The sequence below is a fragment of the Neophocaena asiaeorientalis genome, unplaced genomic scaffold (assembly GCF_003031525.2).
Source record: "Neophocaena asiaeorientalis asiaeorientalis breed wild unplaced genomic scaffold, Neophocaena_asiaeorientalis_V1.1 scaffold332, whole genome shotgun sequence".
Classification (NCBI taxonomy): Eukaryota; Metazoa; Chordata; class Mammalia; order Artiodactyla; family Phocoenidae; genus Neophocaena; species Neophocaena asiaeorientalis.
Genome location: NW_020173111.1, coordinates 2,327,345 through 2,341,353, shown reverse-complemented (window position 1 = coordinate 2,341,353; position 14,009 = coordinate 2,327,345). Strand labels below are relative to the sequence as shown.

The window sequence follows — 14,009 nt, the reverse complement described above, 5'->3', positions numbered from 1 at the left end:
GGTGTCCCCCCCACCAGGCTGACTTTGCCATTGAGGCCTTGGCCAAGGCCACCTACGAGCGCATGTTCCGCTGGCTGGTCCTGCGCATCAACAAGGCTCTGGACAAGACCAAGAGGCAGGGCGCCTCATTCATCGGGATCCTGGACATCGCCGGCTTCGAGATCTTCGATGTGAGCTTCTCCCTTTTGCCCCCTCCCGCCTCCTGAGCCTCTGGGCTGCCTTCTCCTGGGACTGGGATCCTTTCTCCCATAGCCCCACAGAAGTGCGAGCTGGCCACCTCCTTGCTTGTGTGGAGACACAAAACACCGGTTGGGTGTATTTTTAGCTTAAACAAGATGCCCTGTGGGGTGAATTGGGAGATTGCGATTGACATATATACACTAATATGTATAAAGTGGATAACTAATAAGAACCTGCTGTATAAAAAAAATACATAAAATAAAACTCAAAACTTAAAAAAAAAAAAAGAAAAGATGCCCTTTGCCAACCAGAAATGCTGGCAAGAATGATACCTTCTGGATGGGGTTCCAGGAGGCCTCATGGACAGGGGCTTTCTGTTGATTTATTGTTTTATGTATTCTCAAATATTACGAGCGTTGTGACAAGATATTGTCCCTGCCCATAAAGACTTCAGGTAGGAAAAACTGATAAAGTAGATCAGCAGAGGTTCTTAACCTGGGGTCCATGGCACATTTCAGAGGAACCATGAACGTGGGTGGGGAAAAAAAAAATCACCTCTTTATTTTTACTAACTTTTCATTGAAATGATGCCGTTTTTTGAATCGTGGCTTGAGCGGAGTGTGCGGACCTCGGTTGCATTAACAGTGGTTGGATGTATCACCACTAGAAATCAGACGTTTTCACGTCACAACAGTCACTGAAGAGATCTAACATCATTTACGTTCATCTCTCCTTCAAAATTCTGGAAGTTATTAAGCCCATGGCTTGTGCTTTTTAATGAAGGAGCACCGTGTATTCCTATGTCTTCGTAGTTTGATAATTACCTTTCAACATCCCTTCTTTCTTTGAGAATCTATTGTACGCGTTTAAACACTTTATCCTGAGATGAGGGACTTTACCAGGCTGCTGGCGAGGTCCTCGGGCCCCAGGAGGTTCTTCCCCAACACCCGTCCCCTGCCTTGCCGAGGGCCTTGCGGGCCGTGCCGCGGGAGGGTGGGCGTGTCTGTGACCTTGTCTCCGCCCCGCAGCTGAACTCGTTCGAGCAGCTCTGCATCAATTACACCAACGAGAAGCTGCAGCAGCTCTTCAACCACACGATGTTCGTGCTGGAGCAGGAGGAGTACCAGCGCGAGGGCATCGAGTGGAGCTTCATCGACTTCGGCCTCGACCTGCAGCCCTGCATCGACCTCATCGAGAAGCCAGTAAGAGCCACGCCTGGGGGGCGGGGCTTCACCCCCCGCCCTCTTCCCTCTGCCCTTCTGGGGCTGGAACTCCCCAGCATTCTGACATGAAACGATTTGCTTTTGCGATGAGTTTTTTTTTGTCATCCGTTGCATTTTCTAACGAACGAGAACGCGTGTGGCTCCCAGGCCCGTCGGCCAGTCCCCGCGATGTCCGAGTCTGCTCTCTTGTTTTAGAAACTCGGTGTACGGAAGGCTTTTGGGGCTCTGGGGCGCTTCTTCCTCCTCGGGAGGCTTGTCTTAAGTGTCACCTGTCGCCATGTAGCTGTGTGGATATGGAGGGCGGGGGAGGGGATGTGGAGGGACTCAGGGACCGGGGCATCTGCTGGGGGCAGCCTCTGGACGTGGGCCGGGGGTCTGCTTGGCCCATCAAGCCCGCCAAGGGATTTCCAGTGCACTCATTGGAGAACCCTTCTGATGCAACTGTAGCCTAGACCCCAGAAGTTTCTTTTGAGCTAGAGCTCTTAAATTGAGTGCTTTCGGCAGTGCTTCTTCTTCTTCTTCTTCTGTTTTTTTTTCCTCCCTGCGGGGAAGCACTGCCTACCTTCTGGAGAGATTCTGAGCTTTGGCTTCTTACGAGGGCAGGAATGGGTGGGTTTCCAGGTCGAGCTCACCTGTGCGATGCTGTGCTTCCTCCAGGCAGGCCCCCCAGGCATCCTGGCCCTGCTGGACGAGGAGTGCTGGTTCCCCAAAGCCACGGACAAGAGTTTCGTGGAGAAGGTGGTGCAGGAGCAGGGCACCCACCCCAAGTTCCAGAAGCCCAAGCAGCTGAAGGACAAAGCTGATTTCTGCATCATCCACTACGCTGGCAAGGTGAGGCGCACACGCACGGGGAGGTGTCGGCCAGACCTTCGTAGGAGACTTGGAGGCAATTCTAAGACCGGGAGCCCCGAGGTGTGGGGCGGGGCGCAGTATCCTTGTCCCGTGACTCGTCCGATAATGTGCCTGGTGCCTTCAGCATTCACGGGACTCCCCCACCTCGCCAAGCACCATCACATGTTCCGTTTTGTTAGAAGCTTGCGGCAATCCTGTAAGGTGCTCAGGCTGGTGTCCTGTTGTGTATTATCATTATGTGCATTTTCCAGGCGCGGAAATGAGATTTGTGCTAAAGGCGCAGGCCGTGGAGTCTGTATTAGAGCTCTGCCCCTGTGTGACTTTGGGCTGGTTACCTCACTTCTCTGAGCCTTGGTTGATTCACATGGAAGGTGGGGATGACCACCACTGAACTGGGTAACATGGATTAAAGGAGCTTGTGAGCCCAGAGTCGGCGGTCAGTGCTCTGGGGCAGGGCCTCTCAGCCTCCACACTGCCCACTCGGGGGCGGGGTCAGTCTTTGTGGTCGGGCCCGTCCTGTGTGTTGTAGGATGTTTAGCAGCATCTCTGGCTTCTCCCCACCAGAGGTCAGCAGCGCCCTCCCTACTTGCCAAACCAGAAATGTCTCCAGACATCCCAGAACATCTGCCACATGGGGGTGGCACAGTCCTCTGGGTGAGACACACCCATAGATGATGGCTTTGTTATTGCCAAGGCCACCGGCCAGTAAGTGGCAGAGCTGCCTTCACACCAGCTGGAACACATCCTCCAGCTGGCTTGTTCCTGGGGCTTGAACCTAACTGAACAGGGATGTCCTGAGTCTGCAGAGGTCTGTGCTTAGACTAAAGCTGGGTTTTCTCAGCAAATTGTGTTGCTTGCATGGAGTATCTAACTATTGGTTACATTCGGGTGTGTGATGAGATTTATTTATTTATTTTGGGGGGCTGTGCCGTGCGGCTTGCGGGATCTTAATTCTCCAACCAGGGATCGAACCCGGGCCCACAGCAGCGAAAGTGCCGAGTCCTAACCACTGGACCGCCAGGGAATTCCCACAAACTCCCTGTTTAAAAAACCTCTGTTTTCTCGTTACCTAAGGTAATGGCGCCTAAAGCCCCATTTCCACTTCCACCCCTGTTAGAAATGTAGGAGGGCTTTTGTTGCACTGTTGTCTGTGATGCGGAAACTGGGTGCACCCAAAAGCCCACGAGGGGCCTGAACGGTGAGACTGACCGTGTGCATCCTCGCCTGGGCTGCACCACAGCAGCTAAAAGGACAAGGATGCTGCCTGTGCCCAGGGGGACAGATGGCCGGACACTCAGCTCCAGGGTTTGCCGTCTCCCGGGAGGTAACTCTGCCCCTAGGGAGAAAGAAGCCACCATCCTGTACCTTGTCATCAATAGCAGTGCGTGTGCGGAAACCTGTCGAAAGGGGCCAGGAGGGGACCACAGGCTGAGAGCGGCGGTTACTGCTGTGTGGTTTAGGACGGGGGTTGCAGCAGCTTCCCGCACTGTTTGTATTGTTAGAATATATAATGTTGTACTACTCTTGTTATTAAGGACATATTTCAAAAAAGATAAGAATAGGGGGCTTCCCTGGTGGCACAGTGGTTAAGAATCCGCCTGCCGATGCAGGGAACGCGGGTTCGAGCCCTGGTCTGGGAATATCCCACATGCTGTGGAGCAGCTAAGCCCGTGTGCCACAACTACTGAGCCCGGGAGCCACAACTACTGAGCCCACGTGCTGCATCTACTGAAGCCCGCGTGCCTAGAGCTCGTGCTCCGCAAAAAGAGAAGCCACCGCAATGAGAAGCTGGTGCGCCGCAACTAGAGAAAGCCCGCGCACAACAGCAAAGACCCAACTCAGCCAAAAATAAAATTAATTAATTAAAACAGAAAAAAAGATAAGAATAACGCATATCCAGGAAAACCTGGGTATCCTGAAATGACAAAGAAAAAGTAAAACTTACTTGCCTGTTACTAAAAAGAAATATTACCACATTTTGGTTAACGTCCTTTCAGGATTTTTTCTTTATGTTCATGTTACCTTAAAAAAATTAAAAACAGAATATTCCGTGGTGTAACTATAACCGTTTGCTTGGGGTTCGCGTGGCTTAAATTTTTTGCTTTCTGCGTGATTCCGCAGAGAACATCTCATGGAGGCCTCCGCCCTGGCCACTCATCATTTCCTTCTTGGGGATGCAAATGCCGGGCCGAGGGTTCACAGTTTTCAATGTTTCCGCCTGTGGGGTCGGCTGGTCATCGGAGAGGCTGCGCGCGCCGATGTCCCCCAAGCAGCCCGTGACCTGGGGTCCCGTCTTGCAGGTGGATTACAAAGCTGACGAGTGGCTGATGAAGAACATGGACCCGCTGAACGACAACATCGCCACGCTGCTGCACCAGTCCTCCGACAAGTTCGTCTCGGAGCTGTGGAAGGACGGTACGCCCTTGGCCCTCACCCCGCCTCCCGGTGCCCCCGGCTGGGCCTCTTCCCTCCACGGCAGCGGGCCGAGCCCAGGACGTGGACCGGTGGGTTTGTGGCCGCTTAGCACCCGGGAGCCTGGGCTCCTCCGACCCTTACGGTCACCCTGTCCTTGAGCCCCGAGCATCCTTGAACATGCTGCTCAGCCACTTGCTCTTGGGCAGAGGCTTCCCTAGGCTCCGTGGCCACAGACGAGCCCTTTCTAGCGCGGGGGGCGGGGGGTGGTCGTGTGATGGCCTGGCGCCCAGGTTCCCGTCCCACTCCTTACTGCCTCCCTGCCTCTCCCCGGTAGCTGGTAGCTCCGGAAGTTGTTCTTTTCCTTGTCTCTGCTGGTCTCTCCTCCCTTCTGCCTGGGTTTTGCTTTAACCTCTCTGTTGCAGAGATGCAGAGCACCCAGAGAGCCCATTTCTATCAGCGCTTTCCTACTCTCCTCCTCCTAGAACCAGGTGACTGGCTGCCCGGTGCGGCGTCCGTCCGTGTGTGGTGCATCCAGGGCTGCGTGATGAGCGCTTCTGCTCAGCTTTCTCTGCCATGGCTGCTGCTGCCTGACTGTGCCCCTTCCCTGGTCTCGGCCCCGGGCTTGTGGGGAGGCCCCTTCCCCCTCCCCATCGCCTCCAGGCCTCCAGTGGAAAACCAGGCACATCAAGGCCGTGTTTTGGTATTGACACTTCTTGTTCGATCTTAAAAGGAAAAGAAATCATTTTACAATCTATATCCCCTTCAGAACTCCCGCCTGTGAAGGCGGCGTCTCATTGATTGGATGGCTGCCATGTCTCAGCACGAGGTGCTGCGCGCACTGCTGTTACACGTTCGTGTGTCTGTGCGTGCGTGCACACACAGTCACCTGCTCCTCCCGGGCCAGGCCTTCCGGGGGCAGGGCACACTTACATGAAACGGCGAGTTGTTACGGGGCGTATTTGACCTCACACTGGGCAACCTGAGTGGCCGTCACCCACTCCCAGGACACCTTTGGTGGCCAGAGGGGCCCTGCGGTGGCTGCATGAGGTCCAGATGCCTCCCGTTTTAATTGAGGGGGTTCATCGGGTCTATCCTCACTCCCGGCTTCCCTCTTGAGCAACAGTCCTTTGTGTTGCCTTCAAAAAAATAAGAGATCTGGCCACAGAGGAATAGGAAACCGACTTTGTCACAGAATTCTTAACTTTTGCAGCCAGCAGTGGAAGCTTTCAAATTTAACATTGGCTCTTGCTTAAGGCTGGCCTCAAATCGCCGGCCACTTAGGTTGGGTTTGTTCGTTGTTTTGTTTTCGCCTGGGAGGAAGCAGTTCATTTCATTGTTCTGGGTGGGAGCCACGGTGATGAGGGCTTCTTTCCTGGAGGGTGGGCTTAGATGATAAAGACTCCTGAGCTTGGAGACCAAGGGAGACGAGAGGGAGAAGGGGTCGTCACTGGCAGAAGTGGTTGTCTGGAACTCTCTGCTCCGACACCATTCCTGCTGCGCTAGGTCCCTGATGTAGAGAGCCCCGCGTGGGGCCGCTGCAGACAGAGAGGGACTCGTCCAGAGTGCTGCAGGCGACGGCAGAGTAGCTTTAGAGCTCCTGCCTTCTCACTCCTAGCCCAGTGCTCTCGGGTAAAGGTCAACGTGAATTCAGGGTGCTGAGTTTTTCATTTCATCTGGGATCCGAGGACTACAGGATTCCTGTAAGTCAAGTTGAACACCTCCTCAGAGCCAGGCAAGTGGACGAGCTTGGCTCGCCACTCCAAAATGCGTTATTAGGTCTGGTTTTTTTTTCCAGTTATTCTCATAGCAAAGGGTTGTTATTTACCAGCCATCACGACACTCACCAAAAGGCTGCACAGCTCCTATCGACTTATCTGAATCGCAGCTAGTGTGAAAGGGGATTCTGGTTTTTTTTGGAGTACAATTGCTTTACAATGTTAGTTTCTGCTGTACAATGAAGTGAATTAGCCATATGTACACCTATATGTCCTCCCTCCCACCCCCATCCTGCCCCCTCAACACACACACACACATCCCCCATCTGGGTCATCACAGGGCACTGAGCTGAACTTCCTGTGCTTCATAGCAGGTTCCCACTAGCTGTCTATTTTACACATGGTAGTGTATAAACGTCAGTCCTAATCTCCCAGTGTTAGCGCTGTCGTGTCTCTGGGTTAGGAGCTTTCCAGGGTGGCTGAGATAAGCGCCGTGGATGTGGAGTTAGCCTTCACAGGTACGCTGCTCCCCTCAGTGGCTCTGCACCCTTTCCAAAGAGTGCTTCCTGCTTTCTGCTCCTCGCTCACAAGGCCACCTTCGCTCAACATTTGGAGATGACTTGAGCCTGCTGTGTAGACTCCAAGTAGAAACAGTCTGCTGTTCCGTAGTCTCCTCTCTTTCTGTCCAGATTGTCTGTCTGTCTTTCCCACCCCTCCGCCCTCACCCGGACCGCCGGGTACTCAAGTGCTTCTGCGTGCTCTCTGCAGTGGACCGCATCATCGGCCTGGACCAGGTGGCCGGCATGTCGGAGACTGCGCTGCCAGGGGCCTTCAAGACACGCAAGGGCATGTTTCGCACGGTGGGACAGCTGTACAAGGAGCAGCTGGTCAAGCTCATGGCCACGCTGAGGAACACCAACCCCAACTTCGTCCGCTGCATCATCCCCAACCACGAGAAAAAGGTGCGGCCCCTCGGGGACGTGGTGCGGGCGGGCACACATGCGGGCCACTCCACCCTTGTCTGTCTCCCTGTGCAGAAGCTCTGTCCCCCGCCGCACACAGTGGCCTCGGTTAAGATCCCCGGCGGGGTGGCTCAGGCACCCTTAGGGGCTAAGCTGCCTTCGTAGCCTGTGTTTCTGCCTCTCCCGGACCTGGATCACGTAATTAACTGGGCTGTCAAAACCTGTGGGCGGCAGCGACTCCCAACTCCCTTGGGGGCTTTTGCCCTGTTTCATGCAGAGGGCGCTGCCCCTCTCTCCATCAGTTCCTGGGCGCAGAAGTAAGAGCAGGTGCGTGTATTTTCCTCCCTAGGCTGGCAAGCTGGACCCCCATCTGGTGCTGGACCAGCTGCGCTGCAACGGGGTTCTCGAGGGCATCCGAATCTGCCGCCAGGGCTTCCCCAACCGCGTGGTCTTCCAGGAGTTCCGGCAGAGGTGAGCAGGGCCCAGGGCCGGCTGCATCCCAGCAGGGGGCCTCCGGTAGGGGAGCCGTTTCCTCGTCCACATTGAGTTGAGTTCCGGCCGGCTCCTCACACGGTTCTCTGTGCCACCGTCTACGGGAGGAGGGATTTCTCTGTTTTGTTTCTGAAACAAAAGTTATCTCATTGGCTTTCACTCCTAGTCACTTTGGGAGCCTGGCGCTGTTTGCTACAGTTAGAGGAGCTCTGAAAAGAAATTACAGGAGGATCAGCCGGAGCCTTGGGTCTTAAAGGAACTTGATGGAACTGGAGGTCTGCTGTGTGTGCAGAGGGGCCAGTAGTGACACTACCTTCTTTGCTTAATGACTGTGTTTAGTGCCAGTTGCTGTCTTGATGCAGCCCTGAGTTTAATTTCTTGGACCACCCCGTTGATTGGTGGTTCCCTGCAGCATCGCAGTGAAGAGGTGGGCATGGCCTTCTGGGGTTACAGACGCGGATGCCGGGTGATTAGCAGTTAGTAAGCCCACTGCAAAACTCACCCTTGAGTGAATGAAACAGCCCGACGTGAGTTTCCATTCGCTTTCTGGAAAGCACCAGGCCTTCCTCGTGCCATTTAGCCTAAGGAAAGAGCAGGGCGGGGTTCACCGAATGTCCCCTTTCCTTAGGAGACTCTGTGGAAAGAATTCTACATCTGCTACACCACAGGGACGACCCTAATCTCTCACGTATATTCCAGGCCATATGGAATCCAAGCGAGGGCTAACCTGACCTGGCTGTCCTTTTCTTCCTCAGATACGAGATCCTGACACCAAATTCCATTCCTAAGGGCTTCATGGATGGGAAGCAGGCATGTGTGCTCATGGTGAGTTGAGCTGCTGTCCCCGCCTCCTGTGTTGGGTGACCTGTGGCTGCTGGGCATCCATGTGGCCAGCGCCCCTGTGATTGGACGGGGTCCTTTGGATCCATTGGCACCGTGCTCTCTTGTTCCTCCAACAGGCCAGTTCTGACTCTGCCAGGTGCCCTGAGCGGCAGCCCCCTTAGCCCTTTGTGGGGTCAGGACAGCGTGTGGGGGCCAGGTGGGAGGGAGGAGGCCAGAGCCGCGGCGTGGCAAGGCTGTGGTGTGAGGCGGCCTCTTCCTTTGGGGCACATTCTGGTTCTTTCTTGCGCACGTCTCCTCCGATCTTCACATGCAGTGTGGTCGGCGGGGCAGCTTGCCACCAGGGCGCCACGACCAGCCCAAAGCTGCCGGTGTCTGAGTTTCTGGACCTTTCCTCTTTCCCCCAGCTCTGAACCAGTGCCTGACGGGCAGTGAGCACTGGATTCTGCATAGCGAATGAAGGCCCTGTGGTGACCCAGTGGCCGCGCTGAGGCTGTACCCACTCAGTCGCTTTTTTGCTCTGCAGGCAGGCGTCCCGCTGGGCCTGACGTGTCCAGAGTCAGTAGCCACCACCTCCTGCTTGCTTTACTTCACGTTCTTTCCAAAGAGTCAGCAGAGGATAGGCCGGGCTTGGGGGTGGGGGAGGAAAGAGAAAAGGGAAGACAAATTCAACACCTGCTCTGTGCAAAGCAGCACATTAAGGGACAGGGAGATGGGGGCTAGAAAAGGAGGGAGAAGACACAGCTCCCTGCTCTCCGATGCTTGTCACCTGGCAGAGAGGAGGCGTGAAGGGAGAAGGGTGTGCCTCCAGCTCGTGTCTGGGCCGCTGTTTCTCCGGAGACTGAGTTAGCTGCTGGCCAGTGACGGGTGTCCCCACTTCTGGCATAAGCAGGTCCCCTCCGTCCAGCCCTGCAGGGAAGATGGGCAGCTTGGGCTCTTCATGCCGGGAGGGAGGTGGGGCGCGTGGCCGGGGGATGCCCTCAGTGGCTCCACCTGCCCTGGGCTTCCCTTTTCACAGGGCCTCTGCCGGGTCGTTCGTGGACACCAAGGCCCCCAGATCCCACTTACCCTATTCAAGGCTCTGCCTCTTGGAGCTTGTTCTAAATCTCTTCTCTCCCAGGCAGACAGTTGGACAGACAGACTCTTGTCAGTGGGCTTAGTAAAAGAGCCTGGTTCCTGTACCAAAACAGCCCGGTAATGGTAATGACGGCTGAAGCCCATTCAGCACTGGTCACACGCTTGACTCCGTGCTTGGTGCTTTCTGTGCGTTCTCTTGTTTGACTCCCACGGCTCTCCTAGAAAGGAGGTGCTATTATTTGCTTTGTTTGTTAACTTTTCTTTTAATTAAAGAAACCGTCATTCCCATTTTACAGCTGAGGAAATATGGGCTCACGGAGGTTAAGGCCTAGGGTCATCTAGTTAGTATTTGATCCTGGCCTGAGCTGGAGTCTCTGATGGGCTTGGACAAAACAATGATGCTTGGCCACCTCTGCTTGGAGGGAGACCTGACTGGGCATTTGTAGAGCGTGACTGCAGTGTGCGGGACGGCACAGAGAAGGAAGAGGAGACCTCCAGGGTCCCTTCAGGGCCGAGATTCTGTGCTTCTCTGCAACTCTGACTCGTTACCTGCCCCATGCCGGCCCCCACCTGCCTGCTCCCCAGCGTGCCCCCAGCTGTGCTTTCCCTGCACCAGGAGAAGGCTGCCCACAGAGCAGGCCTGACCCAGGCTCCAGGCCCCTCCCCCGTCCTTGGCCTTGCTCCAGGGCTCCACAGGGGTGGCAAGGGGTAAGTGGCCAACTCTCCTCCGTCTAGATCAAAGCCCTGGAGCTCGACAGCAACCTCTACCGCATCGGCCAGAGCAAGGTCTTCTTCCGGGCTGGCGTGCTGGCTCACCTGGAGGAGGAACGGGACCTGAAGATCACAGATGTCATCATCGGCTTCCAGGCCTGCTGCAGGGGCTACCTGGCCAGAAAGTGAGTCCTGGGACACCTACCCCACCCAGCCTGCCCCGCGCTCGGGCCGTCCCAGCTCTCCCGTAGTGGAGGACACTGAGGAAGCGGTGGCCTGGGCGCCCTAATGCCAGTCAGATGTCGCCCGGGGAGGCCCCCGTGGCCTTCCCTGCCCCCCTACTTCCTGGATTTCTGCCTGAGGTTTAAAGTGAGCTGGTGGGAGGGGTGACTGTGCTTGGATTTGCTCGTCACGAAAGCTCCTACCACCGCTATTCCTTCCTGTGTCCCTCGTGTAAGGATGACACCCAGAGCCGGCTGTCCCCAGAGGACGCCATGCTCCCAGAGGAGGAGGCCATCCTTGAGTCCCGAGCAGCTCCTGTGGGGGTCAGGGGCTGACTTGCTGCAGGAAGGTGGGTGGGGCAGCTGCACATCTGTCCCCTGAGCCCTCCGTGTCTGTGCTCAGGGGTGTCTGTTCCAGCCTGAGAGCTGAGTGCTGGGGGACGCAGCATGAATTTGTGGAGTTTGGACAAATGGACCTGTGTAGGACATCAGCTGCTGACGTTCTCCCTCTAAACCAAAGCCACAAGATCGTGGGTGGCACCAGGGTGGGGAGCTGCGGTCGATAGATGGACTTGATGACCAGGGCTCACACTTGACTCGGATCTGTGGTGACCTCGGCCCCAGGCACCCTCTGTGAGGTCACCCACAGGATTCAACCGAAGCCGACCTCCTTCCCGCCACGTCTGTTTCGTGGTGCCCCCGGCAGGGGTCAGTCCCTCCGGAAAAGCCTCCACAAGTGAGGTCAGGACTGTCGGGAGGGAGGTGTGCCATCCCCCACCTGGAGGACTGACTGTGACCCTCGCCACACAGGGCCTTCGCCAAGAGGCAGCAGCAGCTGACGGCCATGAAAGTCCTGCAGAGGAACTGTGCCGCCTACCTCAAGCTGCGCAACTGGCAGTGGTGGCGGCTCTTCACCAAGGTGGGTCTGGAAGGGCCTCCGCGTGACACGGGGGACGAGCAGGCCTCACGCTGGCCTCCTGCAGGGCTCAGGCCCTGGGGCTGATCCTGCCCATGGGGTCTAGAGGGGTGTGAGCCGGGGCACGTGTCCGGCGTGGACGGCCACGGTGCTATCAGGCTGGGCTAGGGCGGCTCCTGGGATGTCAGGCCCCAGCCCGCCCACCACGGCTCCACGTGGAGACAGAGCTGCCCACCCAGAAACCAACGGGCAGGTCAGAATCTGCACCCGCTGGATGGGTCCTCCCTAGCCTTTACAAACAATTCGTTAATTAGTAAAGTTGTTCAGGCTGCTTTTGTTTATGATAAGTAATCTGTGGTAATTGCGAAAAGTTAGACTAACCACAAGGGTAAACAAGCAAATAAAAATTCACCTATAATCCCTTCATCCCTGTGCCAACGTCGATATTGAATAGATGTTTCCATGTTTAGTCTGCTTTAAAATATTTTTTTTTCACTCCTGGTAAATCTCTGCTGTGTAAACCACACACGTTCTTACGTAGCTGAGCTTTGACTTGTATAAACAGTCATGTACTTTGCATTTTGCATCTAAAATTCCTTCATGAGCATCATTTTTTAAAAGTCAGCATACTGTTCCCTAGAGATGTTCCATAATTTACCTGACTATTTTTCCAGCAGTGGATGTTTATCTCTCTCTCTGAAATTTTCACTGTTATAAACAACGCTGTCCTGAACATCTTCATGCACACATAGGGGTGGTTTCCCCGAAATGTAGTTAGTGGGTCAGAGGCCTATGGCACGCAGTACCAAATTGATTTCCAGAAAGATTGTACCCATTTGCACCTCCTCTGCCCTGCGTCCTACCTGCCCCTCCCTCTCATGAGCTTGCGCTTCCACAGGTGAGGGGAAAGCGCCACGGCTCCCAGCCTGGACAGGCATCTTCCCCTGAGCACGTTTCCTCCTCAATCTCCTCTCCTAGGTCAAGCCGCTGCTGCAGGTGAGCCGGCAGGAGGAGGAGATGATGGCCAAGGAGGAGGAGCTGGTGAAGGTGCGGGAGAAGCAGCTGGCCGCTGAGAGCAGGCTCTCAGAGATGGAGACCCTCCAGTCCCAGGTGGGTGTCTGCAGGCTCTGCCCAGGCAGTGCTGCCACCTGCTGGCAACCAGTAGGCGAGGCATGCCTGGTTAATTTCTCTGCAGACCCTGTTCGGGGTTTCGTGATGTAGGAAGGCTACCCCATGGGACGGGAAGCTCATGAGTGTTGGGTTCAAGGCCCAGCCCCTCTCTGAGCCTGTTTCCTCGGGATCTTGACGTACAGCTCACGGAGCGGTGGTGAGAGACGGTGGACGTGATGTTTAAACGTGCGGGGCAGCTTCAGCGTCCTGAGATGGGAGCTGCTCTCATCAGCAGGGTTCTCCCTGCAGGAGCCTGCACTGGAGACCAGTTCTCCCGTGGGTACAAGTGGCCCGAGGCGGCCGTAAGAGCTCACATTTCCCACGTGTTCTCGCAGCTCATGGCTGAGAAGTTGCAGCTGCAGGAGCAGCTCCAGGCAGAAACGGAACTGTGTGCCGAGGCCGAGGAGCTCCGGGCCCGCCTGACCGCCAAGAAGCAGGAGCTGGAAGAGATCTGCCATGACCTGGAGGCCAGGGTGGAGGAGGAGGAAGACCGCTGCCAGCACCTGCAGGCTGAGAAGAGGAAGATGCAGCAGAACATCCAGGTGCCCGGAGGAGGGGCAGGGCCGGACCCCAGGCATGGGGCGGGGGGTGGGCTGCGTGGGGAGCAGGGCTGCCACGAGTGCCATGGGAGTACGGCCGTGCCGCGCGGCTTGTGGGATCTTAGTTCCCTGACCGGGGATTGAACCCGGGCCCATCGGCAGTGAGAGCTCGGAGTCTGAACCACTGGAGCACCTGGGAATTCCCTGGGTGGTTATTTCTGACGTGTCAGGTGCCTGTTAGCGCTGCCCCACTGAGCCTCGAAGCCAATTTAATTCCCCTCCTCCGTCCTGGCTCTGGCTGGTCTGAGGAGCGGAGGGCGGATGCTTGCTGGACGAGGCCCCTCGGAACACGTGACCCCGCGATTGGACTGGGGTTCTTGTCCCCGCAGCCCGGTTTTAAATACATGACCGCACACGTGGGGGCCGGGCCGCATCCAAGTTGCTCAGGTATCGCCCTGGCTTCCCGTTAGGAACTGGAGGAACAGCTGGAGGAAGAGGAGAGCGCCCGGCAGAAGCTTCAGCTTGAGAAGGTGACCACTGAGGCCAAGCTGAAGAAGCTGGAGGAGGGCCAGATCATCCTGGAGGACCAGAACTGCAAGCTGGCCAAGGTGGGGCGGCAGCCCGGCAGCTGGGGCACAGGGGCGAGCGGCTGGGGCAGCGGCTCCAGGCTCGGGGCTGCGGCTGGGTCCCTGTCAG

At 56.2% G+C, this 14,009-nt stretch overlaps 1 protein-coding gene across 1 annotated transcript in view; it reads left to right on the top strand.

Moving 5' to 3' along the window:
* Nucleotides 1–14,009, top strand: part of MYH9 (myosin heavy chain 9) — a 93,525-nt gene that overhangs the window by 63,451 nt on the left and 16,065 nt on the right. The window contains exons 12-23 of the mRNA XM_024743444.1: nt 18–170; nt 1,209–1,382; nt 2,061–2,234; nt 4,556–4,670; nt 7,154–7,347; nt 7,697–7,818; nt 8,595–8,664; nt 10,492–10,652; nt 11,499–11,607; nt 12,583–12,714; nt 13,110–13,316; nt 13,784–13,921. Coding sequence (XP_024599212.1) covers nt 18–170; nt 1,209–1,382; nt 2,061–2,234; nt 4,556–4,670; nt 7,154–7,347; nt 7,697–7,818; nt 8,595–8,664; nt 10,492–10,652; nt 11,499–11,607; nt 12,583–12,714; nt 13,110–13,316; nt 13,784–13,921 — 1,749 coding nt within the window. The remainder of the gene's footprint in view (nt 1–17; nt 171–1,208; nt 1,383–2,060; nt 2,235–4,555; nt 4,671–7,153; nt 7,348–7,696; nt 7,819–8,594; nt 8,665–10,491; nt 10,653–11,498; nt 11,608–12,582; nt 12,715–13,109; nt 13,317–13,783; nt 13,922–14,009) is intronic.